Raw genomic sequence first — 26,342 nt, forward strand, 5'->3', positions numbered from 1 at the left:
TGACAAGACCAAATGCTGGTGAAAAGATGGAGAAACTGGATCTCTCATACATTGTTGGTGTGAATGTTACAATGGTATGGCAACTCTGGAAAACAGTTTTGAAGTTATTTAAATAACTAAACATGCGATTCTCATACAATTCAGAAATTGTCTTTTTGGGTATTATTCCCAGAAAAAATGGAAATTTATGTTTACACAAAAGCCTTTATATGAGGTCAAAGCTAGAGAAAACATGGCAGAAAGGAAGGACCAGGAATCCATCTCCCACATTTAATTCAAATTATTATTTTTCTCAACACCCCAAAACCAAATAATCCAATTTAAAAATGGGCAGAAGACATGAACAGACATTTCTTCAAAGAAGACATACAGATGGCCAAGAGACACATGAAGAGATGCTCAACATCACTCATCATCAGGGAAATGCAAATCAAAACCACAGTGAGATACCACCTCACACCTGTCAGAAGGACTAAAATAAAATAAAATAAAAACACAAGAAACAACAAGTGTTGGCAAAGATGTGGAGAAAAAGAACCCTCATGCCCTATTGGTGGGAATGTAAACTGGTACAGCCACCGTGGAAAACAGTATGGAGCTTCCTCAAAAATTTTAAAAATAGAAATGCCTTATGATCCAGCAATTATACTACTGGGTATTTACCCAAAGAATAGAAAAACTGGAGAAAAAAAAGAATACATACTGATTCTAAAGGATATATGCACCACTATGTTTACTGCAGCATTATTTACAATAGCCAAATGATGGAAGCAGCCCAGGTGTCCATCAACAGATGAATGGATAAAGAAGATGTGGTATATATACACCATGGAATATTATTTAGCCATAAAAAGCATGAAATCTTTCTGTTTGCAACAACACGGATAGATCTAGAAAGTACAATGCAAAGAGAAATGTCAGAGAAAGACAAATACCATATGATTTCACTTAGGTGGAATTTAAGAAACAAAACAAATAAAGAAAAAAAGAGACAAACCAAAAAAACAGGACTCTTACCTATAGAGAATAAACTGATGGTTACCAGAGGGGGTGTTGAGGGGCAGGGGATGGGTGAAATAGATGAAGGGGATTAAGACTATATTTACCATGATAAGCATTAAGTAATGTGTAGAATTGTTGAATCAGTATATTGTACACCTGAATCTAGTATAACACTGTATGTTAACTATACTGGAATTTTTAAAATAAATGAATAATAAATATTTTAATTTTAAAAGTTACTGTAGGGGCGCCTGGTGGCGCAGTCGTTAAGTGTCTGCCTTCGGCTCAGGGCGTGATCCCGGCGTTATGGGATCGAGCCCCACATCAGGCTTTTCCACGATGAGCCTGCTTCTTCCTCTCCCACTCCCCCTGCTTGTGTTCCCTCTCTTGCTGGCTGTCAAATAAATAAATAAATCTTTTTAAAAAAGTTACTGTAACTTTGGTTTTTAACTCCACTTTTTTGTTTTTTACATGATTTAAGAGACTAAAGCATTAAAAAAAATTATTAGTCTAGGGGTACCTGGGTGGTTCAGTTGGTTAAGTGGCTGCCTTTGGCTCAGGTCATGATCCCAGGGTTCTGGGATGGAGTCCCGCATCAGGCTTCCCTGCTCAGCAGGGAGTATGCTTCTCCCTCTGCCCTCCCCCCACTTGTGTTCTCTCTCAAATAAATAAATAAATAAAATCTTTTAAAAATTATTAATCTAGAATTTAAGACACAATTCATAAAGGTGTAATTTGTGACATCAGTAACTGAAAGGGGAGGACAGAGCTATATAGGAGCAAATTTTGTATGTTCCTGAATTTACCCTGATACAAATTTAAAGCAGAGTATTACAACTTTAGGATGTTAAATGTAATCCCTGTGGTAGCCACAAATAAAATCACTCTAGAATATACATGAAGGAAATAAGAAAGAAAAGTTTCACTACAAAAAATCAAACACAAAAGAAGTCAGTAATGAAATAAACGACAAAGAAGCTTTAAGGCATATAGAAAACAAATGACAAAATGACAGAAGTAAGTCCCTCATTATCTATAATGACTGTGGTGGATTAAAGTCCCCAATCAAAAGACAGAGGTTGGCAAAATGGATTTTTAAAAATATGACTCATTATATGTCAATTATATCTCAATAAAACAAAAAAAAATATGACCCAACTATATGCGGTTTACAAGAGATTCACTTTATTTTTTTTTAAGATTTTACTTATTTATTTGACAGACAGGACAGCGAGAGAGGGAACACAAGCAAGGGGAGTGTGAGAAGGAGAAGCAGGCTTCCCGCTGAGCAGGAAGCCTGATGCAGGGCTCCATCCCAGGACCCCAGGATCATGACCCAAGCCAAAGGCAGACATTTGACAGCTGAGCCAACAAGGCACCCATACAAGAGATTCACTTTAGATTAAAAGACTGAAATAGGTTGAGAGTGAAAGGATGGAAAAGATCTTTCATGCAAATATAACCAAAAGAGAGTAGGGACAACTACACTAATATCAGGCAAAATAGACTTTAAATCAAACAGGTTATAAGAAATGTAAAATGAACATTGTGTGTTAAAAGGTTCACTACATGGGGTGCCTGGGTGGCTCAGCCATTAAGTGTCTGCTTTCGGCTCAGGGCGTGATCCTGGAGTTCTGGGATTGAGCCCCGTGTCAGGCTCCTTCACTGGAAGCCTGCTTCTTCCTCTCCCCCTCCCCCTGCCTGTGTTCCCTCTCTCTCTGGCTGTCTCTATCTCTGTCAAATAAATAAATAAAATCTTTTTTAAAAAATGGGCAAAGGATTTAATAAATATTTCTTCAAAGAAGATATACAAATGACTAATAAGCATATAAAAAGATATTCAGCATTATTAATCATTAGGGAAATGCAAATTAAAACTACAATGAGCTACCACCCCACATCCATAGGATGGCTACTATAAAAAAAAGAGAAAGAAAGAAGAAAAAGAAAGAAGAAAAAGAAAGAAGAAAGAAAGAAAGAAAGAAAGAAAGAAAGAAAGAAAGAAAGAAAGAAAAAGAAAAAGAAAGAAAGAGAAAGAAAGAAAAGAAAGAAAAGGAAGAGAGATTAACAAGTGTTGGCAAGGATGTGGGGAAATTAGAACCCTTGTGCACTGCTGATGGGAATGTAAAATGGTATAGACACTATGGAAAACAGCATAGCAATTGCTCAAAATTTTAAAATAAAATTACTGTATGATCCAGCCATTCTACATTTGGGTATATACCCAAAAGAATCAGAAGCAGAATCTCAAAGAGATCTTTGTACAATCATTTTCACAGCAGTATTATTCACTATAGCCAAAAGGTGGAAGCAACCAAAGTGTCCATCCATGGATGAAGGGATAAAAAAATGTGGTACATACATCCAACGGAATATTATTCAGCCTTAGAAAAGAAGGAAATTCTAACACATGCTACAACATGGGTGAATCTTGTACACATGCTAAATGAAAAAAGTCCATCAATAATAATAATAATAATAATAATAATACTATATAGTTCCACTCAAATTAGGTTTTTACAGTGATCAAATTCATGGAGACAGAAAGTATAGTGATGGTTACCTGGGACTGGGAGAAAGGGAGAATGGAGAATAATTGATTAATGGGTACCGAGTTTTAATTTTGCACAATGAATAAAGTTCTGGAGATGGATGGTGGTGATAATTGTACAACATCAATATACTTAATGCCACTGAGCTGTTTACTTAAACATTGTTAAAACGATTAGCTTTATGCTATGTGTATTTTACCACAATTTTTCAAAGATGACACAGTCCTCCATGTTGCACAACTATAGAGGGCACCGTTTACATGGGCCACACTGTAAAGGAGTCTCCCTGGAGTTGGGCAACTTGGGGACCCTGAAGCCCCAACTCTCCTGCCCATGGCAGACATTGCTAATCCATCTGTTCAAAGGTCCTATTCATCCAGCACCGGACTCTCAGAATCCTTCTCCACTCTGGATCTCAGACAAACCCAGCCTCTTCCTCAGAACTGATTTATGAGATGCCATCATTAGCTCAATGACCTCTTTGAAATCTTACAGAGAGAGCAGGGGACACATAGAGCAGACCTGATCATTCCTTTATTGGAAGGGGTATGCACTGTTGCACTCTACAAGCTTGTGTGCCTAAAGAGATTTCAAGTTGAAGATTCAGTTGGCTTTCTTTGAAGATGTAATGGCCCTGAATAAAGCCACGGGTGCGGCAATTATGCCAGCGCCAATACATTTGAATAATGCGGACAGCGTGGAGCAAACGGCAATAACGAAGGCGTATGCGCCACATGCGGACCCACGATTGCAGCTTGACCACTGCCCATTCTTGATGAACGTAGAAATCTAGGGCCAGTTTCCTCTTCCTCTCCAGCAGCTTCACCAGCATCTGCTTCCACCAGCGCTGAATGATACATGCTCTGATTGCTGCGTGCAACAGTGTTCGGCGTACTAGGGTGCCCCGCCACCACGCCTGGATGATCATGGCCGCTTCCTGTTTCCCGGTGATCTTTATTTGGGGGCCTTGCAAAAAAAAAGGGGACACTTAAGAAACTCACGCATTTCAGCCCTAACGTGTGCCAGGAAGAAGCCCTGATCTCTATCAACAATCATCCCTTTCTCTGACATTCAGCAGAGCCATTTTGGGCAACAGCAGGACCCAGAAGACCAAGTAAGTGTCCTGCATCTGCCACTCTCTGATTAATGGGCATGGACATACCGTCTTGCCCTCTGAGTCTCAGGGTCTCCATCTACACTTGAAGTGTCACCCAGTTTTGCGTGGACCTCGTTGGCTAGTCTAGAGCAAGAACACCATGCTCTAGAGGCGAAAGAGATTCAAGTTTCACCTGGACCTGACCATTTACCTAAGATCCATGGCTCATCCTTCAGACTCCTCCCCTCTTCTGGAGAAGTGGCATCTGTTCTCCCCCTGCCCTCTCACCTCTGAGTTCAGGTTACACCCACAACCTACTGTCTCCCCTCTGCCTCACCAAAGTATTAAAAGATTCTTCTGCCTTATCCACTTTATTAAGAACTTAAACACCAATTAACACATTCGTCAGTACAAAGATACACATGTACACACACACTTCTAGATCCAATCTTCCTGTAGCTCTACCTTTTGCATTCCCTAAACACAGTCCCCACCTTGTAGCTCCCAACCTTGTGTAGTCTGAGTTCATACTGTTTGTCCACCTCCTTGTCACAATCCACACATCTTGGCCAGACCCACATCTCAGCCTAAGGAGGAAATGGGGAGAAAGGATAGCCAAGGAGGAGTCAATCCATGTTCATTCTAGCTCTGTGTATGGTGACTATTCATCTCCGTTTGCCTGGCATGCTGGGTTTATGCCTGCTGTCCTGGAGCAATGTTGATAAGTGCCCCTTTCACTCACTGAAGCATCTCTCTTTAGACAACAAATTACATGGTCACAGACTTTTGGGATACTCTACTAAACCCCAAGGGTCACAAGTCAAGGCTCTCCCCAACATAGTAGAGCCTGGAACCATCTACCCATGGAGGAGTGGGGAGGGTAGTAGCAATGGTATGGGTGGGATTGTGAGGGGAAGAATAACTTCTTCTCCCCTTTGCTCTGCTCTACCAGTGTGACTTCATCATCTTTGACTATAACTTGGAAAATTTGCTCTCCTGTAATCAGAGTGGAGAGAGAAAAACATTGAAGAAAATAACCGTGCTCTCCTCATTACTAGGTGCCAAGTCAACCACATAGCTTCCTGGCCTTTCCCAGGACCTCGGACATGACAAGGTGGGGGGGGGGGTGTCCCATCCAGAGGTATCTATGGGAAATTTACTGCTGCCCCAGAAAGCTTGGATGGATCTGACTATCTCTTACAAAACATTAAATGTCTGTGACTTGTGCTGGATGGTCAAATCCCCCTCAGGTCTGCTCTTTACTAAATTACCCATGGTTAGGGGCAAGATGGTCCCATCACTCTCAGGTCTGTACTCCTCCAGCCACACACTGGCAGCAGAAGTGGAGGAAGGGTGAGAGATATGATGTCATAAGGGCACCTATGACTCAGGCACCAGGATGGCTGTCAGCAGTTGAGTCCCTTTCTAAGAAAAACCTAGAAGACCTGCCCTTTCTTTCCTACCAGAATGGCCAGAGTTCTGGCTACAAAGAACACCTCAAATACCAACCCATTGACAAAAAATGTATCATGATGCTCATTAAAGCCTGGATGGTACTTATTAAATGGATTTTAGTTCATTTAAACAATGATATTCCAAATAACAGAATGAGTGTCCTACGTACTGATATAGAAAGATGTATAAGATTAGCAATCATCAAATCAAGATGAACTCTAAGTATATATTTATACACATGTGTTGTAAAAGCATTATTTTTAAAGGGGTGAGGATTAGGAAGATATACATAAAAATTAGCAATAAACATCTCTGATGAAGACAGCTGAATCGGGGGAACAGGATAAACTCCTTCATTGCGGCTAAACCTCCTGTGGCCTAACTCGAGGTCATCTAGTTATCAGGCCCTTGGGAAAGCAGGACCCATACAGACCAGAAAATTCATGAAGCCCCCAGGACCAGCCAGGGACTTCATCTCAGTCTCAAAGGCCTCAAGAACTCTCCTGCCTTCCACTTTCCCTGAGAGCCTCAAGGTTACAGCCAGGAGATGGGTGAGGGACAACCACTACACAAGAAGGGCCCCACTTCTGCCTGCTCCTGGCCTCTGAAGACCCATGTGGTTATTGTGAGGACCTGGTTCTGTCTCAGGGTCATAGGCCCAGAGGTCACTGAAGAGTGCATTTGCAATATGGGGAGACAGTGTGGGGCTCTAGAGGGATGTAGAGAAGATACACACTCCTTTCCCCCATCTTCTACCACCCTTTCTAGATTCTCCTCACTTTTGACTAGCATTTCTGCTGGTCTAGGCAGTTTGACTAGGGGGAGTAGTTATCCAGGCCCTCATGCCTGAGGTATTTGATTCTCTAGTTACCATACTTCTCATGCCATGATTGTGTCCATCTACCATCACACCTGGGCAGCAAAGCACCAATAGATCTTCCAGTGAATCACCCAAGCAGTACCCATAGTCTTCCCTGCCTACATAGTTTGGCAGCAGCCCCCTCACCTTCTCCTGATGACCAGGGTTAATTATCCCTGCCAGTATGGTGACTCCTTTCATTACCTGGTTGTCTCTTGGCAAAAGATTCTGAAGTGACTGAGTCTCAGCCATAGCTTTAAGTTTAATGGGACTCTTACTATGACCTTTGATGACTGCCTTCCTCCCTAGAAACTAGAACCTCCAGTCAGATGGAGCCTGCAGGGACACAAAGCCCAAATTTCCACATGTATAACTGGAAGGAGTGCTCATAGATGCATTACCACTGCCACATGGATTCTGAGACACATACATTCTACCTATTAGGGACACGGCACCATGTAATGGGCATTGATTTGGAGCTTGGGTTGGCAAACTATGTCAGCAGGTTAAATCCAGCCCACTGCCTGTTTTTTCGTTTTAAGATTTTATTTATTTATTTGAGAGAGAGAGAGAGTGAGAGCATGAGTGGGGTGAAGGGCAGAGGGAGAAACAGACTCTCCACTGAGCAGGGAGCATGGCGTGGGGCTCAATCGTGGGACTCCAGGAATATGACCTGAGCCGAAGGCATGTGCTTAACCGACAGAGCCACCCAGGTCCCCCCCCCCCACTGACTGTTTTTATACATCCTGCAAAGAATGGTTTTTACATTTTTCAGTGGTTGAAAGAAACAAACAAAAAAATCTCATGACACATGAAAATTATATGAATGCGAATTTGTGTCCATAAATAAAATTATATTGGAACACAGGCACACTTATTTGTTTAAATGTTGCCTGTAGCCACATTGACACTGCAATGACAGATTTGAGTAGTTGTGAAAGGGACAGTATGTGGCCTTCCCACACTTCCCACTGCTGCTCAACACACAACAAATTGCAGTGGTACTGTTGTAACTAAACAGTGTTTAGTGCCCCATGTATCGCTGCACTCTGACTTTTTTTTAATCACCAATACATACATACCCATCATGTCAAACAAGAAAGGAAGGGGAAAGTAGACTTTAAATATCACATTTTTAAGACAATAGCAAAGCATTACAGCTGTGCTAAAGCAATACAGTATGATATATCTACATCACCAGACGAAGCAATCCACAGTACTCCTAACTCACAAGAAAGCAATGATCATAAAATTTAGAAGTTTCAAATGGAGTATCTAATCACAGCAGGATTTCTTTACAAAAATAAAAAGTGAAAATGAAGCTGCAAGCAACGTTAGTTTGCAGATTGCTCATTTGTTAGCCAAGCAAGAAAAGGTGTTTATTAGTGGTGAGCTAATTAGATTATGTTTAATTGCAGCAGCTGGAAAAAAAATTGTGACAAAAATAAACTTAACACTATTAGCCTTTCAACGGGAAAAGCTGCTCCAAGAGTTCAAGACACTGGGAACAAAACCAATCGTCAATTTAAAACAAGGCAAATGATATCAAATGGTTTTTCCTTGGCTCTTGATGAGTTGGCAGATGTTACCAATACAGCTCAGCTGTTGTTCATGGAAAGGGTGACTGGCAGGTTTGAAGGGGCCGGAAGATTTCAGCTTTATGAATAGTCTGCATGAAACAAATACGGTTGAGAATATTTGCTGAAGAAGTTGAAAAAACACTAATTCAAAACCACATGAAGTGGAATCTGCTAGGATGTGATAAAACTGACCTGGTGAAAACATGTGTGAAGAAAGCCACAAAAAGGTTTAGTTGAACAAATTTGCAAAGTTTATAAAAATATAAAGTGCTTGCAGCCTTTGGTTACTCATTATATTATTCACCAATAGGTACTTTACGGAAAATACTCTCATCTATTGTGTGGGTGAAGTGGTAATGTCAATGGTAAGCTTCACTTGCCGTTGTCAACTTAACGATCATCAGTTCTGTGAATTTTTGTCAGAAACAGAAGCTGCGTACTCTGACTTACCAAGCACACAGCAGCTCCGTGGATTGAACACAGCAGTAGCCGCAGCTGCATAAGCCTCGCTAACTTGGAGCCTGCACTGTTGGGTCCATATATTGCCGCTGTCTCTGCCTCCATGACCAGAACCCATGGTTCCAGTACTAGAGTGAGTGACAGGAGCTGGCTGACATCAACCAGCCCAGTCATTTCATCCCCTGCGCTGTTGAGTGCCTTTTCTGTAATGGATGTTTCCTGTTATCGTACAAAGACATTCACTATGCTCACACTCCCATATGTCCGGCTATCTGCTTCCAGCCCAGGCTTCCTTGTCTCTGATGTTCCAGTCTTTGTGTTGATAGGAAACTGACCAGGAAGCCATTCAGCACTGCTGAAGAGTCCATATACATTTTGTCTTAGGCCACTTCTCTTGCCACACAAAGTGGATGTACAGCCTGAAACTCTGCCCGTTGAGAGGACTTTTCCTCACCACTCAGTGTCTTTCAAGGCTATCCTTGATTGATGCTGTAGCTCAGCTGTCATTTTGGGATGACATATACATACTAAGCTTAACAAGCTATAAATCAGGCTCAGGTGTTTTCCTTATGTCAGCTGATCCCAAGGGGTTCCCTATAATCCCACATGAGTATGTGCTGAGAGGGGATGGTGGCAGGATGGTGGTGGGTTCCCCAAGAGTTGAGGCTACCCGCCCATGTAGTTTGCTCCTTCAGTTTCCCACTTTCTGTTGTCACTGCTATCTGTGAGTTTAAGGAGGAGTGTCACATGTCTTCAGACTCACAGGATTCCGGGGAATTTGAAAATTCAAGATTTGGAGGACCATCAACCCAAATGATCCCATCCCTTGTGTCAGGGTTCCATTCTTTCTCCTGCCCTGATCTTGGCAGAGCACCCTACCTTGATGGAGTATTTAATCTTCTTAAGAGGTTGGCCGCTCTGATGATTAAGTCCTGAGCCTGGCCCTCAGCCTTTTCAGCCCTTCCATTACAGATGGGAGGGTCTTTATATGCCATCAAGAAGGCCCTCTGGCTTGTACACTTAGCTTTTAATTTCCTGTTACTTGTTCTCAGCCTTTTGTTGTCTTTTTCTAGAGCTTCATAGAGCCTAGAAATAGTCACCCAATCTTTTATAGTTAATTCCTCCATACTTCGCTCTTTTTTATTTTTTTCATACTTTTTAAAAGATTTTATTTTTTTAAGTAATCTCTACACCCATCATGGGGCTTGAACTCACAACACCAAGATCGAGAGTCCCACGCTCTGCCGACTGAGCCAGCCAGCGGCCCCAGTTCCTCTATACTTCGCAAATGCCTCTGTGTCACACCAGCTAGTGCGTTTCCTGCCTCTTATATACAATCCCATTCACCCTTGAAAAACTTGCCATTTAAACCGCCACCCTGTGCCAGGGGCTGTCTGTGCTGTGCTTACCACTAGTGTTTGGGATCCTCGTTGCCAGCCAGGTGATGATGAAGTGAAAGATCCCCCTTCAGAGCCCCATCTTATTATTTGCTTTCTCAGGCAACCTCTGGTGTCTACTGTTGCAGTTTGGGTTCTCCAGGAAAGGGGATGGAGTTTAGTGTTCAGGATTTTTTTAGGGAATGCCCTTGGGATTGACACTTATGGGAAGAAAGGGAAGGAAGCAGGATTGGGTCACGGGAGAAGATCCAGCAATTCAGCTGGCAGCCTGAGCAAGCACCACAGGAAGTTCTGCTGCTGAAATGGCCCAGCAAAATGGCCCCACATTGAGTCCAAATGGCCAGGTCTTTAGACATCCACTGGTATCAGTCATTGTGGATGGTATCGGAAGGGCTTGACTTTGGGCAAGGTAGGCTCTTTGCAGCTGGAGCAGTCCCTGAAGGGGCTGACAGCTGCTATCAGACTCCCAGGAGCCGAGGTAACAGGTTCTTCCTTAAAGGGGAGTCTGTGTAGTTCATCTCCATGTCTACCAAAAGCAAGATCTATTTAACTCAGTAGAAGAGTATTTTTTGAAAAAAATTTTAAAGATGTATTTATTTATTTTAGAGAGAGAGAGTGGGGGGTAGGGGCAGAGAGAGACAGAGAGTCTCAAGCAGACTCCCCACTGAGCACAGAGCCCAACTCAGGGCTGGACCCTACAACCCTGAGATCACTACCTGAGCCAAAACTGAGAGTCAGACACAACTGACTGCGCCACCGAGCCATCCCAAGAGAGCATTTTTTATAGGTGGATATCACTAATTCACATTTATTGATTCCTAATATCTGTGGTCTTCCTGACATCCTATTTTGTGCTTTAAATCTATCATTTTTTTCTTGTGGTCTGTTTTTTGCTTCCTATTTTTTTGTCAGATTTTCAGTGAATTTTTAGGTTGGTGAGTTTTTTCCCTTCTACTGCTTTAGAAATTGTGGCAGAGATTATGAGTTGCTTAACCATATCCACACCCTACAGAACTGTGATTTCATTGGGGTCAGCGACATGTTCACTTAAGTAAATGACATTTCTCAGGCTCCCTTGCAGCAGGAGCGGTCATATGATACTCACTGGTCAATGAGATGTCTCAGGGTGGTTCTTTTGGGAAAGCTCTTTAAGAATGCAAATGGGTCCTTTTTGTCATTTTACCTTCACCCTCTTCTTCCCTGAAAAGTAAATATGATAGCCAGCACTCTGGTAACCATTTTGAGAGCCTGAGGACAAGGCTCACATCCCTAAGATAGTGAGGAAGAGCAAATGAGAACATAGTAGCTTTGTTCCATGAACTGCCACACCAGGCCGGACTGTCCACGCTCAGATTTATGTGATGCAAAAACAAATCTCTAGTTTGTTTATCTCATCACTTTTTAGATTTGTTTTTGCTGAACTTAATTTCTAATTTATATAGAAGTTATACACCTTATTCCTTTTCTTCTAGTACTTACACTTAGATTCATTTTAACACACTTTAAATTTTGTATCTGGGGCACCGGGGTGGCTCAGGTGGTTAAGGGTCTGCTTTTGGCTTACATCATGATTTCGGGGTCGTAGGATCAAGTCCTGTGTAGGGCTCTCTGCTTAGCAGGGAGTCTGCTTCTGCCTCTCCCTTTCTCTCTGTGATATCTCTTGCTCTCACTCTCTCTCAAATATATAAAAATAAAATATTTTTAAAGATGTTTACATTGTGGACTATTCCGAGCAAATCAGTATCTATTGCTTCTACCCCAAAGCAGGCAAGAGCTTCAGCCCAATTTTCTTTACTTCACCAAGTGCCTCCAGCATCCTCTCATGTTGGTATCAACTGAGACAGAACACATATTTTTTACAGAAAAATCTTGTTTGTAATAATAAATTTTACTGGGGTGCCTGGGTGGTTCAGTCAGTTAAGTGGCTGCCTTTGGCTCAGGTCATGATCTCAGGGTCCTGAGATTGAGCCCCCCATCAGCCTCCCTGCTCTGTGGGGAGTCTGATTCTCCCTCTCCCTCTGCGCGCCCCCCCCCCGCCCCCAGCTCTTGTGGTCTCTGTCTCTCAAATAAATAAATAAAATCCTTTAAAAAAAACACGCCTGGGTAGTTCAGTTGGTTAAGCGGCTGCCTTCAGCTCAGGCCTGGGCTCCTTGCTCAGTGGGGAGCCTGCTTCTCCCTCTGCCTACCACTCCCTCTGCTTGTGCTCTCTCTCTCTCTGACAAATAAATAAAATACTAAAAAAATAAATAAATAAATTTTACTGACATCTGTACTCATCACTACCTTTTAGGTCATTCTCCTGGATTCATTTTTCTTTATCATGGAATTCATTTCCCAGAAGTACTTTCAGAGACTATCAATGTAGACTTTTTTGTAAGTAGGCTCCATGTCCATCATGGAGCCCAACATAGGACTTGAACTCATGATCCTGAGATCAAGGCCTGAGATCAGGAGTCAGACACTTAACTGACTGAGCTATGCAGGGGCCCCTGATGTAAACTTTGAATTAATAAAAATGTCTTTCATTTTGCCCTGACACTTGAATAATGTTGTAGGTGGTATGTCATTCAATGCTTATTACATTTCTTTTCTTTCAGCACATTGAGGATGTCACTCCTCTTTCTCTTCATTCCCAGGGTTGCTGCTGAGAAGGCTGATGTCAGTCTGAAACTTATTCCTTAGTGGGTAGTTTGTGGAATTTTTTTTCCTCTTCAAATATTTACATATATTATCTTCATTAGTTATGAGATTGTGCTGCGACCTGTTTGGGGCTCCATCTGTTTTCCTTCACCTTTTTTAGGGTAATTGAATCTCTTTAATGACTTCTGGGAAACCGTTTAATGCCTTGAAGTTTCCTACCTTTTTTTTTTTTAAGATTTTATTTATTTGAGAGAGAGAGAGCATGAGCTGTGGGAAAGGGCAAAGAGAGAGGGAGAAGCAGACTCCCCACAAGCAAGGAGCCTTATGCAGGGCTTGATTCCAGGACTCTGAGATCATGACCCGAGCTGAAGACAAATGCTTAACTAACTGAGCCACCCAGGTGCCCCAAAGGCTCCTACTCTTCATCTCTGTGCTTCCATTCTCAGGAAAAATAATTCAACCATATCTAGAACTTCTGGATGAGTGCTCCATTTTTAAATTTACTTTTCTTTAACCTTTTCATTTGTCTGCATCTTTCCCTTTTCTGCTGCACCTCAAGAGGAGTTCTTTTGTCAAAGTTTCCACTCATTAACTTTGGTTATGTCCATTCTCTATTCATCCCATCTATCAAGTTAGAATTTTAACACTGTTCCTTTCTAAGATCCATAAATAGCTCCTTTTAATAATGGCTTGTTCTTTTATAGCTCAGCTGTCTCCTCCCATCCACTGAGAAATTAATTTCACTTCTTTAAGTTGCCTTCTTAGTCTTTCCCTTAACCATTGTGTTTCTCATTGTGGAGTATAGGGATGCTTTTTCATGCAGTTGGTTTCCTGTTAAGTTTGGTGATTCTTGGTCAGATGTTCATCTTTGTTTTGCAATTTCCTGTTTGCCTATTGATGGTTGCTATGTCCACGGATTTCAGGGAGGTATGGTATAGGGTCTCATGGCGGACCATCTCCTGGGCAGGAGTCTTGCTGTGCAAGGTGTCACATGGCATAAGGCCCTGCCACACCTCCCCAGAACAATCACAGCTCCTTCCTGGAGATAGGCCCTCTCTTGCCAACCACATGGCTCAGCTAGAGTTGGCTACTTCTCCTATGGTTATAACCCAACTAGCCCCCATGGTAGCCAACAGCCCCTGCTGCCTCCCGAGCCAGCTGTTTCCAAGCTTGGAGGGACTGCATGGCGACTCTCTTCTTTTGTAGGAGATCTTTTTTTAGAGCTTTGATATATTTTCTTTCGGTGTTTTCACATCTACCTTGTGTCCTTTAAGTAATCCACATAGTTCTGTCCATTGACATCCCTAAATTTTTAGGTATTATTAGAAATATTTTAAATAAATATATTCTTTTCCTATTATTCCTATGAGTTTATACCAAGAGAAGAAGATCTGAGCCTGTGTTCAAACATTTTGATCCATTTTCTCATGGACATTTTTTTTCAGTTTTCTTTATGGTCATGTTTCCTTGAGGTTGGAGGTAAAAATGTTGAAGCAGATTTTAGTAAGTGACTGACAGTTTTCTTCTGCTGATAGTTCATCTCTATTTTTAGTTGGAAACTTTAGTTTCCTCTCATCCTTTCCCTCATTTTCTTTTCTTCCCTTCCTGAGCAATATAGTCTGAAACTCATTAGGCTGGGCACTGCACCGTAGGTATACCAGGGCAAGAGATACTGTGACATAGGAAAGGGCACGGATCCCAAGAGGGTGAAGAAGGTGTTGGCATCAGAGGGCTTCTCAGTTTGGAACCCAGGCAAGGTGGAGGGGGCTCTGAACAGGGGGGATGTTCAAGGTCATGACAGGAGTGGGTATCATACCATGGGCAGGTGAGGCATGCTTAGCCATATGTAGGAAGCCATAACTTGAGCACAGCAATGAGGATATCTGGGCAGAGGGTGTCCTGACATTTCATGTCAGCCCATGTTGGGTGAGAAAGGCATTCACACAGGACAGCAACTAATGTGGGATACAAGAAGAGGGTAATGGCCTAGCAGGGTGTCAGAGTTCAAGCAGGGTGAGGACAATGTCTGCATAGCCATCAGCAGCCATGGAAGATTGGTTACATACAGGGGAGATGAGATAAGAAAATTTATTAAGGGGGCGCCTGGGTGGCTCAGTCGGTTGGGCATCTGCCTTCAACTCAGGTCATGATCCCAGGGTCTTGGAATTCAGCCTTGCATCAGGCTCCTTGCTCAGTGGGGAGCCTGCTTCTCCCTCTCCCTCTGCCTGCTGCTCCCCCTACTTGTGTACTCTCTCTGTCTCAAATAAATAGACAGAATCTTTGAAAAAAAAATGTATTGGGGCACCTGGGTGACTCAGTCGTTAGGTGTTTGCCTTTGGCTCAGGTCATGATCCCAGGGTCCTGGGATTGAGCCCCACATTGGGCTCCCTGCCGAGCCTTCTCCCTCTCCTTCTACTTGATGCTCCCCCTACTTGTGCTCGCTCGCTCTCTGTCAAATAGATAAAGTCTTTAAAGAAAAAAAAAGAAGAAAATTTATGAAGTATGGTATAAAAACAGACATGTAAATCAGTGGAACAGAATAGAGAATCCAGAAATGGACCCTCAACTCTATAGTCAACTAATCTTCAACAAAGTAGGAAAGAATATCCCATGGAAAAAAGACAGTCTCTTCAAAAAACGGTGTTGGAAAAACTGGACAGCTACATGCAGAAGAATGAAACTGGACCATTTCCTTACACCATACACAAAAATAAATGCAAAATGGATGAAAGACCTAAATGTGAGAGTGGACTCACATCAAAATCCTAGAGGAGAACACAGGCAGCAACCTCTCTCACCTCGGCCACAGCAGCTTCTGGCTAGACACATTCCAGAGGCAAGGGAAACAAAAGCAAAAATGAACTGTTGGACTTCATCAGGATTAAAAGCTCTCACACAGCAAACAATCAACAAAACTAAAAGGCAGGGGTGCCTGGGTGGCTCAGTTGGTTAAGTGTCTGCCTTCAGCTCAGGTCATGATCTCAGGGTCCTGGGATTGAGCCCATGTCAGACTCCCTGCTCAATGGGGAGTCTGCTTCTCCCTCTCCCTCTACCCTTCCCACCCCCCACCCCGCTGCTCATGCTCTCTCTCTCTCAAATAAATAAATAAAATCTAAAAAAAAAAAAAAAAACGAACCTAAAAGGCAACCTACGGAATGGGAGAATATATTCACAAATGGCATATCAGATAAAGGGCCAGTATGCAAAATATATAAAGAACTTATCAAACTCAACACCCAAAAAACAAAAAATCCCTTCAAAAAATGGGCAGAAGACATGAACAGACATTTCTCCAATGAAGACATACAAATGGCCAACAGACACATGAAAAAATGCTCGACATCCCTTGGCATCAGGGAAGTACAAATCAAAACCACAATGAGATACCACCTCACACCAGTCAGAATGGCTAAAATTAACAAGTCAGGAAACAACAGATGCTGGCGAGGATGCAGAGAAAGGGGAACCCTCTTGCACTGTAGGTGGGAATGCCAACTGGAGCAGCCACTCTGGAAAACAGAATGGAGTTTCTTCAAAAAGTTAAAAACAGAACTACCTTATGACCCAGCAACTGCACTATTAGGTATTTACCCAAAGGGTACCAACGTAGTGATTTGAAGTGGCACCTGCACCCCAATGTTTATAGCAACAATGTCCACAATAGCCAAACTACGGAAAGAGCCCAGATGTCCATTGACAGATGAATAGATAAAATATATATATGTATATATATATGTATATGTATATGTATAACTCAGCAAAAAGAATGAAATCTTGTAATTTGCAATGACATGGGTGGAACTAGAGGTATTATGCTAAGTGAAATAAGTCAGAAAAAGACAAATACCATATGATTTCACTCATGTGGAATTTAAGAAACAAAAGAGATGAACATAGGGAAGGAGAAGGAAAAATAAAATGAGGTGAAAACAGAGAGGGAGGCAAACTATAAGAGATGCTGAACTCTAGAAAACAAACTGAGGGTTGTTGGAGGGGAGGTGGGTGGGGGATAGGGTAATTGGGTAGTGGGCATTAAGGAGGGCACTTGATATAATGAACACCGGGTGTTATATAAAACTGATGAAACACTAAATTCCACCCCTAAAACTAATAATATACTATATCTTAACTAAATTGAATTTAATTAAAAATTTTAAAAATAAAAAATAAAGTAAAAATAAAATAAATTAAGTAAAATGGGAGCCAGATGTCTTAATCTTGGAAACAGGAGGTAGAAACATAGACAGGAGAAAACTAGAATGAACTCTTTTATTTTAGATTGTGATTAGAGATATCAGTGTGAAATCATATGTCGTTTCAATATAGATAGATGATAAATGATATCGATGATAGCAATGTGTGCTGTATGTGTGCACAAACGTATATTCCCTTTCTCTGTCCACTGGGAGGCCTGGGATCAGCAGCACCCCAATAATGATGAGCATACTTTGCTGTGCTCTCCTGGGCCACTCCACTGCAACCCCAAATTTGCTGCTTTTCCCCTAGTTGCCAGTTTTTAAGGTCGGTGTGACCCTTTTCCTTGTTTTGTTGCTGATGCTGAATTTTTATGGCACTTGACATTCGCATGGAAAGGTGAGGATCAGCGCACTTTACAGCTGAGGAAACTGGGGCTCAGAGAGGTAAAATGACATGTCCACAGCCACACAGCAGTGAGGGATGCAGCAAGGGATCTGACCTAGGCCAGTTTGACTCCAAAGTCCTTGCTCTTTACTCTGAGACACTGAACACAAGAGAGAAAGGTAGGCAAGGAAAAAGGAGACAGAAATCCTTCAGAGAGTGAGAGACCAGGATCTGTATGAAACACAGGAGTAGGACATGGAGGGACAGAGCAGGAAATACAGAGCTTATGCTCCAGTGCAAGAGACAGAGCTGGAACCTGAGACCTCCAGGCGGTGTCTCAGAACCTCTGTGAGCTGAAGGACTAGTTTGTCAGGGCAGAGTAGATGGAGCAGAACCAGACATAGGGCTTCTGAGCTTGCAGTCTTGATGGACAATAACCCAAGACTCCAGGACCCTGTGTCTACGGGAAACCACAGGATAGCAGTGCCCAGATGGGCAGAGGGACGGCTTAACCTTGATCTCTTAATGGGCCCTTTACCACCACCTAGGCCCCAGTCCCACCCCAGGTGGCAGCTTTTTGTAGAAAGTGACTGTCAGAGGCCCCAGCTTCAGCAGGACCAGCCTCTGCTTAGACTGGGCCTGGAGACAGGGTGAGGGAGACATGGCCGATCCTTCTCGACTATGGATCTGTGACCTGACACCCACTAGAGGGTTTGGCTAGCAGTGGAGTGCCCTCTTTCCCATCTCCACCCCTGTGGAACCTCCCACACGCACCAGATCTGAAGGGGAATGAATCCTAGCCTCCGTTTGGGGTTTGAGAGTGAAGGACAGAGGTTGATACAGGAATGAGGACTGGGGCTATACACTCTTTAACAATGCCCAGTTTGGGTCTCAGATTCTGACTATATATGAGGTTACAGTTGGGCAGGGAGCTTTTGAAGGAGGCCATTGAGAGGACATGACTGCCCATTGACTCTCAAGCTGGACCCAGACAACTGAAGATTCCTTGCCTCCTCCCTTGTCCTTGGAATGTGCATGCCACCCACCATCCCACAGTGGGAGCCATTCTCGAGGACGCAACCCTGAGAGAGCAATGTGGTTTTGAGAACATCTGGACAGTATACGTGACTGAAACCTGTTAAGGCCTCTATATGAATTTTTAGGGTTCTGGCAGGCAGTGGTCTCCTGGGTGGCTCCATTGGTTGAATATCTGGCTCTTGGTTTCAGCTCAGATGATGATTTCTTGGGTTGTGGGATCCAGCCCCAAGCTGGGCTCCGTGCTCAGCAGGGAGTCTGCTTGAAGATTCTCTCCCTCTGCCCCCCCACCCCACTCTCTTTCTAAAATAAATGAATAAATATTAAAAAAAAAAAAAAAGATTCTGGCAGGTGAGACCTACTCACCTTTAGCCGCCCAAGACAAGCTTTATATGCAAGTTCACTTGCTTATTAAACCTGCCAATCTGGAATGGCCTGTTTCCTTGTTCCATCTCTCCTTGCCCTCTGTGTATGGGGGCCAGTTTATGAACCGATGGGAGCCAGCATCACAGAGCTTGGAGTAGGTGGGCTCCTTTCAATCATGGGGGTAAAAGAACAAGCCCTGAGCAACTAGACCTAGGTGGGTGAATTCCTGACAAATGTGTTGCCATTGCCAGCACTAATCACCACCCTCCAGGCCTCCATTACATGCAACCTTGGGGAGGGACACCATTTACACGAAGGACACTGCCTGAGGTGGCCAACACGGCAGATCTGTTCCACCAACTTTTCTACTTTCCTACTTATGGCAGACCTTGCAAATTAATGACGGTATCTGCTCAGTCTGGGCAAAGCCTCAGAATCCTTCCCCAGAATCCTCAGATAACCCCTGCCCATTCTTCAGCGCTAGCATATGAGATGCTAAGTATCTGCCATCATTTGCCCTGATCTTCTGGAACTTGTCAAACAGAGAGGCTGGGGAAAGACCACTTCACTGCTTTATTGGGAGGGGAATACACTCTGACACGAGGCAAGGCCCTGAGCCCAGCAGGATCTCTAGCTCGAGATGCAGCTGGTTGGCCGTGACTCTGTAATGGCCCTTGATGAAACCCCGGGAAGCGCAGGTGTGGCACCTCCAGTAGGCCTGGATAATGCGGGCAGCATTGAGCAAACGGCAATAGCGTCTACGGATGCGCCACATGCGGACCCAGGACTGCAGCTTGACCGCTGCCCACTCCTTCCGTGTAAAGGTCTCCAGTGCTGCACGCCGCCTCTTCTCCATCAGCTTTGTCAGGATCTGCTTCCACCAGCGCTGAATGATCAATGCTCTGATTACTGCATGCAGCAGTGTCCGGCGCACCAGGGTGCCCCGCCACCAGGCCTGGATCTTTATGACTTCTGGATTGCTGGTAGAGGGCTTATGTTGATTTCCTGGGGTCTTGCAAGAAAAAAGAGAGGACTTTCAGAGACTGTTCCCCACCCACTTGAGTCTTGGGGCATGCCAGAAAGGGACCCTGATTCCCTGTCAACAATCAGCCCTTCTGCTGGGGCTCAGGAGCACTGAACAGACACTGGCTGGAACCAGAGGACCAGGTCGGTGTCCTGTCTCTGCCACTCTCTGGTTAATGGACATGGACACATGTTGACCTCTGAATCTCAAAGTCCCCATCTATAAAATGGGAGTACGTCTGCCCTGACTACCCAGTTGTATATGGATCAAGTTGGCCATATCAAGGGACAGCCTAGGGCAAGATCTATGGGTCAAAGAGTTACATATTCCACCCGAATGTGCCCAACGAATCAGGACCTATGACCCTTCCCTTCAGACCCCACCCACCTGCTAGAGAAGTAGCATCCTTTGCTAATCTTGTCCTTTCATCCTTGACTCCAGCTCCAAACCACAACCTGCTCTCTCCCTCTGTCATGTTATAGTATTGTTTCCCCCACCCCATAAAGTTCTACCTCTTATCTCTTCCCCATCCTTATTTCTCTTGACTTTCATATTTTAAGTCTTAATTAACAAGTAAACATACATGCACAAGCTCAAATACCCCCCCCCCACACACACACACACACTGCTGATTAAGCCCAGCTTCCCATATGTCGGCCATCCTGTTCCACAAACACAGCCCCTATATTCCCAGCCCCACCCCTGTGTGGCCTTGGGGGAGGGGCTTATACTTGTCTAGCTCCACTTTCAGCACTATCCACTTTCTCTGTCTTGACTGTATCTACATCTTCAGCCTGGACAAAAAAAATGGGGAAAGAGAACAAACAAGAATGAGTTTATTCCTCTTCTTAGCTCTGGATCATGCAAAAAACACTAGGCACAAGCACTTGGACACAAGGACCAGAGGCATCCCAGTCAAGGTTCCTCCTACCTCCACCTTCTTCTCTGAGGTCAGTGATTCTGAGGAGAAACCAGTCGGTTCCTCTTTCTGCTGAGGCTCATCTTCAGTTTGTTCATTAATTTGTTCAGGCTGGTCCTCCTCCTGAAATCAGCAGTTAGGGAAAAGGCAAGAGTGAAGCTGCCCTCCCTCCCTGTCCGTTCAGTATCCCACACAGCCCCAGCTTCTGGGGCTTCCCAGAGTATTCATATGCCAGGGGATCCCCTCATCCTAAGAGATCTATGGGGACATCCCTAAAAAGCCTGGTTTGTCTGTCTCTTGCTTACTCACCATTGGCCCCACATGGATTGGGTGTAGATGGTTCAAATCCCCTCAGGTCTGTGTTGCTCTAGCCACGGATGGGTAGATAAGTGGAGAGGGAGACCTATGATGTCATAAGGGCAGTTATGATGCAGACACAAGGATGGCACCCAATAGTTGAGCTCCCTCCAACGAAAAGACAAAAGTGTTGTCCATTCTCTTCTGCTGGAAATGGCTAAGGCCCTGAATACAAAAGCAAGACACCAGAAATACTGGCCCATCGATATAAAAGTGTATAGAGATAACCAGTCATTGGTAATATCCCCAATTGGTAAAATTGAGGATTGATTTAATGGCTTACAGTCCATTAATACTCAGAGAATACTAACAAGTTATAACTGTTAAAAAATAATTAATTTAGGGGCGCCTGGGTGGCACAGCAGTTAAGCGTCTGCCTTCGGCTCAGGGCGTGATCCCGGCGTTATGGGATCGAGCCCCACATCAGGTTCCTCCGCTATGAGCTTGCTTCTTCCTCTCCCACTCCCCCTGCTTGTGTTCCCTCTCTCGCTGGCTGTCTCTATCTCTGTCGAATAAATAAATAAAATCTTTTTTAAAAAAAAAATTAATTTAGGGGCACCTGGCTGGCTGTCAGTAGAGCATGTGACTCTTGATCTCAAGGTCATGAGTTCAAGCCCCATGTTGGGCGTAGAACTTACTTATAAGTAAATTTAAAAATAAAAAAATCTTTTAAATAATGAATTTGATCTATAGGTACTGATGAAGAAGTGTATCCAAGATATAAGTGAAAAAGTTAAAGATCATTATGATCCCATTTATGTAAATAAAACCATCAAGATACATGATTATACATACACATTGTAAATGCATACAAAGGAGAAGAAAGGTATATACACCAAATTGCTATCGATGATTATCTTAGAAGAGCCGAATTGTTGACCCATCCATATAAGGCCCAGGGAACTCCATGAGGCTCCCAGGACCAGCTGGGACCCCCATCTCAGACTACAATGGGCTCAAGTGCTCTCCTGTCTTCTGCCACTGACAGACTCAGGGCCACATCATATGGGTGAGGAGTGGCCACTACAGAAGGGTTTGCTAATCTTGTCCTTTCTGTTCTTATTTCTGTTCCATGAAAAAGACGCTTGTCCTTTCTGTTCTTATTTCTGAACCATGTAAAAGACACTTGACACAAGACCCTAGACACTAGGTGGGGCCCTCCCTACTTCTGCCTGCTTCTGTCCTCTGAAAACCCACCTGGTTAATGTGAGTACCCACTTAGAGTCACAGCCCCAGGTGTCACTAAGAGTGTACTTGTCACACCTTCCAGAATACTCAGGTAAGCCTCATGACTGAGGAGTGGGGAGGGGCTAAGAGAATAGCAGGTAGGGCTCAATACTTATCAAAGGAACCTGGGTCCTTCTAACCAGCCTCCATCAGGATGCCAGCCCGCAAGCCACAGGTGAGGATGCCTCACCTGCAGATTCCCCAACTGGCATATGCACATCCCTAGTACTCTTGCCAATCACCCACATACTCCCTTATTTATGGCTGACTCCCGGTGTAGGCCCCTGGGGGTGGCAAGTAGGAGCCTTTGCAGATGGCTAGTGAGTATGCATAGAAAGCAAGCTGACTCTGTGAAACTGAGAAAGAACACAAATTTAACTATTCAGCATTGTCCCAGGGGAAGCAAATGAGAGGCTATCAGAGTCCAGCCTGACTGGGGTGCCTGGATGGCTCAGTCGCCTTTGGCTCAGGTCATGATCTCAGGGTCCTGGGTTCGAGCCCCGTGTGTGGCTCCCTGCTTCTCTCTCTCCTCCCTACTCATGCTCTCTGTCACAAATTTTGTCTCTCTTGCTCTCAAATAAATAAATAAAATCTTTTAAAAAAAAAAAGTTAAAGACTTTTAAAAGCAACAAAGAGCAAAATTTTCTCCCAAACAACGGAATCCCCATAAGGTTATCAGTGGACTTCTCAGCAGAACAGGCCATAAGAAAGTGATATATTCAAAGGGATAACATATTCAAAATGCTGAAAGAAAAAAACAGCCAAACATGAATAAAGCTGTCCTTTGGAAATGAAGACGAGAAACAGACTTTCCCAGACAAAAGCTGACAGTTCATCTCTCTCACTACTAGACCTGCCTTATAACAAATGCCAAAGGGTTCTTCAAGCAGAAATGAAAGGAGTTAATTAGCCTCCTTTCATTTCTGCACACTGGTAAAGGTAAGTATATAATCAAATTCAGAATACTCTAATATTATAACCTGGTGGTGTGTTAATCACTTAACTCTAATACAAAGATTAAATAACAAAAGTATTAAAAATCACTACAGTAGGGCACCTGGGTGGCTCAGTCAGTTGAGCGTCAGACTCTTGGTTTCAGCTTAAGTCAGGATCTCATGGGTCATGAGATCAAGCCCCACATTGGGCTCTGTGCTCAGCAGGGAGTCTGCTCGAAGATTCTCTCCCTCTGCCCCTCTCCCCACTTGTATACATCATTTCTCTCTTTCTAAAATAAGTACATAAATCTTTTTTAAAAAATCACTATAGCTACAATAAGTTGTCAATGGATACACAATATAAAAAGATGTAAATGATGACATCAAAAACAAAATTGGGGGGGAAGAGTAAAAGGTTGGCTTGTGTATACAATTAAGTTATCAACTTAAAACAGACTGTAAGATGTTTTATGTAAGCCTCATGGTAGACACAAAGGACAAACTTACAGTAAATACACAAAGGAAAAAAAAAGGAAATCAAAGCATACCACCATAGGGGCGTTTGGCTGGCTCAGTCAGTAGAATGTGGGACTCTTAATCTCCGGGTTGTAAGTTTGAGCCCCACATTGGGTACAGAGATTACTTTTTAAAAAATCTTTCTTAAAATTTCTTACCTATTTATTTGTCAGAGAGAACACAAGAAGGGAGAGCAGCAGGCAGGACAGTAAGAGGAAGAAGCAGGAGCCTGATGCAGGACTCAATCCTAGGACCTTGAGATCATGACCCAAGCCAAAGGCAGCCACTTAACTGAGCCACCCAGGCATCCCTAAAAAAGTCTTTCTTAAAAAAAAAGCATATCACTATGGAAAAACATCCAAAACATCAAAGAAAGACAGCAAGAGAAGAAAGGAACAAAAGTACTACAAAAGAGCCAGAAAACAGTAAGATGGCATTAGTAAATCCTTACCTATCAGTAAGTACTTTAAATGTAAATGGATTAAATTCTCCAATCAAAAGACTTAGAGTGACTAAATGGACCAAAAAAATGGCCCAACTATATGCTGCTTAAAAGAAACTCACTTCAACTTTAAGGATACACATAAGCTAAAAGTGAAGATATTCCATGAAAAGGGAACCAAAAGAAAGCAGGGCTACACACTTAGACAAAATAGACTTACATTATCTGATTCCAAAACTTACTATCTTGAAAGCCTATAAAGTTACAGTAATCAAGACAATGTGGTTTTAGTGAAAGAAGAGACAAATAGATCAATGAAACAGAATAAAGAAGCCGGAAATCGATACACATTTACACAAGGTATTGATTTTTTTAATGTATCGAGATAATTCAGTACAGAAAGGAAATACATCTTCAATGAGGGAAAAAAAGGAATCTTGACCCTTATCTAAAATTATAGACAACACACACCCACACAGGATGGATCACAGACCTAAACAAAAACTAAAGCTAAAACTGTAAAGCTTGTGGAAGAAAACCCATGAGAATTATTTTGTGACCTTGGAGTTAACAAAGATTTCTTAGGACAGAGAAAACACTAAGTATTAAAGTTTGATAGAATGGACTTCATCCAAATTAAAACCATCTGTTCATCAAAAGACAGCATTTTTAAAAGTCAGCTGGGCTGCTCATTTCAGCAGCACATATACTAAAATTGGAACAATACAGAAAAGATGAGGATGGCCCCTTTACAAGCATGACACACAAATACGTGAAATGTTCCATATTTTCCAGCGTGGTGACCATAGTCCACAATACCGTACGGCGTGTTTGAAAGTTGCTAAGAGAGTAAATCTTAAAAGTTCTCTTAACAAGGGGCCTCTGGGTGGCCCAGTCAGATAAGCGTCTGACCGGCTCAGGTCATGATCTCTGGGTCCTGGGACTGAGCCCCACTTTGGGCTCCCTGCTCAGCGGGGAGCCTGCTTCTCCCTCTCCCTCTGCCTGCTGCTCTGCCTACCTGTGCTAACTCTGTCAAATAAATAAATAAAACAAATAGAAAGAAAGAGAAAGAAGGAAAGGGAAGGGAAGGGAAGGGAAGGCATGGAAAGGAAAAAGAAAAGGAAAGGAAAAAGAAAAGAAAGAAAAGAAAAGGTTAGAGCAGAATCCGTAACATTCCCTTCTCATTTCCCAGTAAGAGGAGAATTTGCTGCACTTCAACACCTCCGGTCTGCCGCCTCTGGCTTCGCCAGTGGCAGGAGTGAATTATCCAGTGGGTAAACCAGCAGAAAGAACATTCCTGTGACAGCCTGGCTGTCATTCAGACCAAGGGCAGAGTTATTCCCAACTCAGACACTTGTCCCCACACGGTAGGCAGTGCAGTGTCCCACCCCACCCACCCCCAGCTTCCCGACCTGGCCTGGATGGGGCAGGTCAGCCTGACTTGCAGTCCTCGCTGTCTTCATTTCAGTTCTCAGACTCCGCAACCAGCCCTGACACATCATTGGACAGCCACGGCTTCCTAGTCCAGGGGTCAGCAGCTTCTGACCCCTAGCAAGCAGCCCAGAGCCGTGGGCGGGGAGCTGGACAGATAAGGTCATAGAGGATACTCAGGGACCAGGAGCTGGCTGAGGTCTCCATCCCCGAGTTCCATGGAAAAGGATAAAAAGCCCTCAGCCAGGACACCTGGGTAGCTCAGTTTGTTAAGCGTCTGCCTTGGGCTCAGGTCATGATCCCAGGGTCTTGGGATCGAGTCCCGCATTGGGCTCCTTGCTCAGCAGGGAGCCTGCTTCTCCCTCTGCCTGCCGCTCCCCCTGCTTGTGCTCTCTCTCGCCCGCTCTCTGACAAATAAATAAATAAAATCTTAAAAAAAAAAAAAAGAAAGAAAGAAAAAGCCCTCAGT

At 43.4% G+C, this 26,342-nt stretch overlaps 2 protein-coding genes and 1 non-coding gene across 4 annotated transcripts; 1 reads left to right on the plus strand and 2 right to left on the minus strand.

Annotated features, from left to right (window-relative positions):
- Positions 1-4,080: 4,080 nt before the first annotated feature.
- Positions 4,081-5,976, minus strand: LOC100474384 (IQ domain-containing protein F5). Of its 2 annotated transcripts, XR_002142611.1 has the most exons (3): positions 5,922-5,973; positions 5,145-5,237; positions 4,483-4,520 (listed from the first exon to the last, which is right to left on the minus strand). XR_002142611.1 is itself a non-coding variant. In XM_011224661.2 (2 exons), the coding sequence occupies exons 1-2, from the start codon at positions 5,923-5,925 to the stop codon at positions 4,081-4,083; spliced, it is 444 nt and encodes a 147-aa protein (XP_011222963.2). In that variant the 5' UTR covers positions 5,926-5,976. The 2 variants fall into 2 exon arrangements, 1 of the variants encoding a protein (XP_011222963.2); XM_011224661.2 differs by lacking the exon at positions 5,145-5,237 and having other exon boundaries at positions 4,081-4,520; positions 5,922-5,976.
- A 13,605-nt stretch (positions 5,977-19,581) lies between these two features.
- On the minus strand, positions 19,582-26,312 carry LOC100480169 (IQ domain-containing protein F1). Its single transcript, XM_019799384.2, has 5 exons — positions 25,855-26,312; positions 21,275-21,368; positions 20,978-21,088; positions 20,778-20,840; positions 19,582-20,034 (listed from the first exon to the last, which is right to left on the minus strand). Exons 2-5 carry the CDS (start codon positions 21,275-21,277, stop codon positions 19,588-19,590), a joined length of 624 nt encoding a protein of 207 aa, XP_019654943.1. The 5' UTR covers positions 21,278-21,368; positions 25,855-26,312; the 3' UTR covers positions 19,582-19,587.
- Positions 25,128-25,234, plus strand: LOC117802181. The gene has a single exon (XR_004625222.1). It is a non-coding gene; the product is annotated as a U6 spliceosomal RNA (small nuclear RNA).
- Positions 26,313-26,342: the final 30 nt, after the last annotated feature.

Source organism: Ailuropoda melanoleuca, chromosome 4 (assembly GCF_002007445.2).
Source record: "Ailuropoda melanoleuca isolate Jingjing chromosome 4, ASM200744v2, whole genome shotgun sequence".
Lineage (NCBI taxonomy): Eukaryota > Metazoa > Chordata > Mammalia > Carnivora > Ursidae > Ailuropoda > Ailuropoda melanoleuca.

Bases quoted from the DNA above. Each gene is read 5' to 3' on its own strand.
- LOC100480169 (XM_019799384.2), bottom strand. The intron at 20,841-20,977 runs GTAGGAGGAACC...TTTTTTGTCCAG, and splicing joins CCTCAGAGAAGAAGGTGGAG to GCTGAAGATGTAGATACAGT. The intron at 20,035-20,777 runs GTATAAGCCCCT...TTTTCTTGCAAG, and splicing joins CTGAAAGTGGAGCTAGACAA to ACCCCAGGAAATCAACATAA.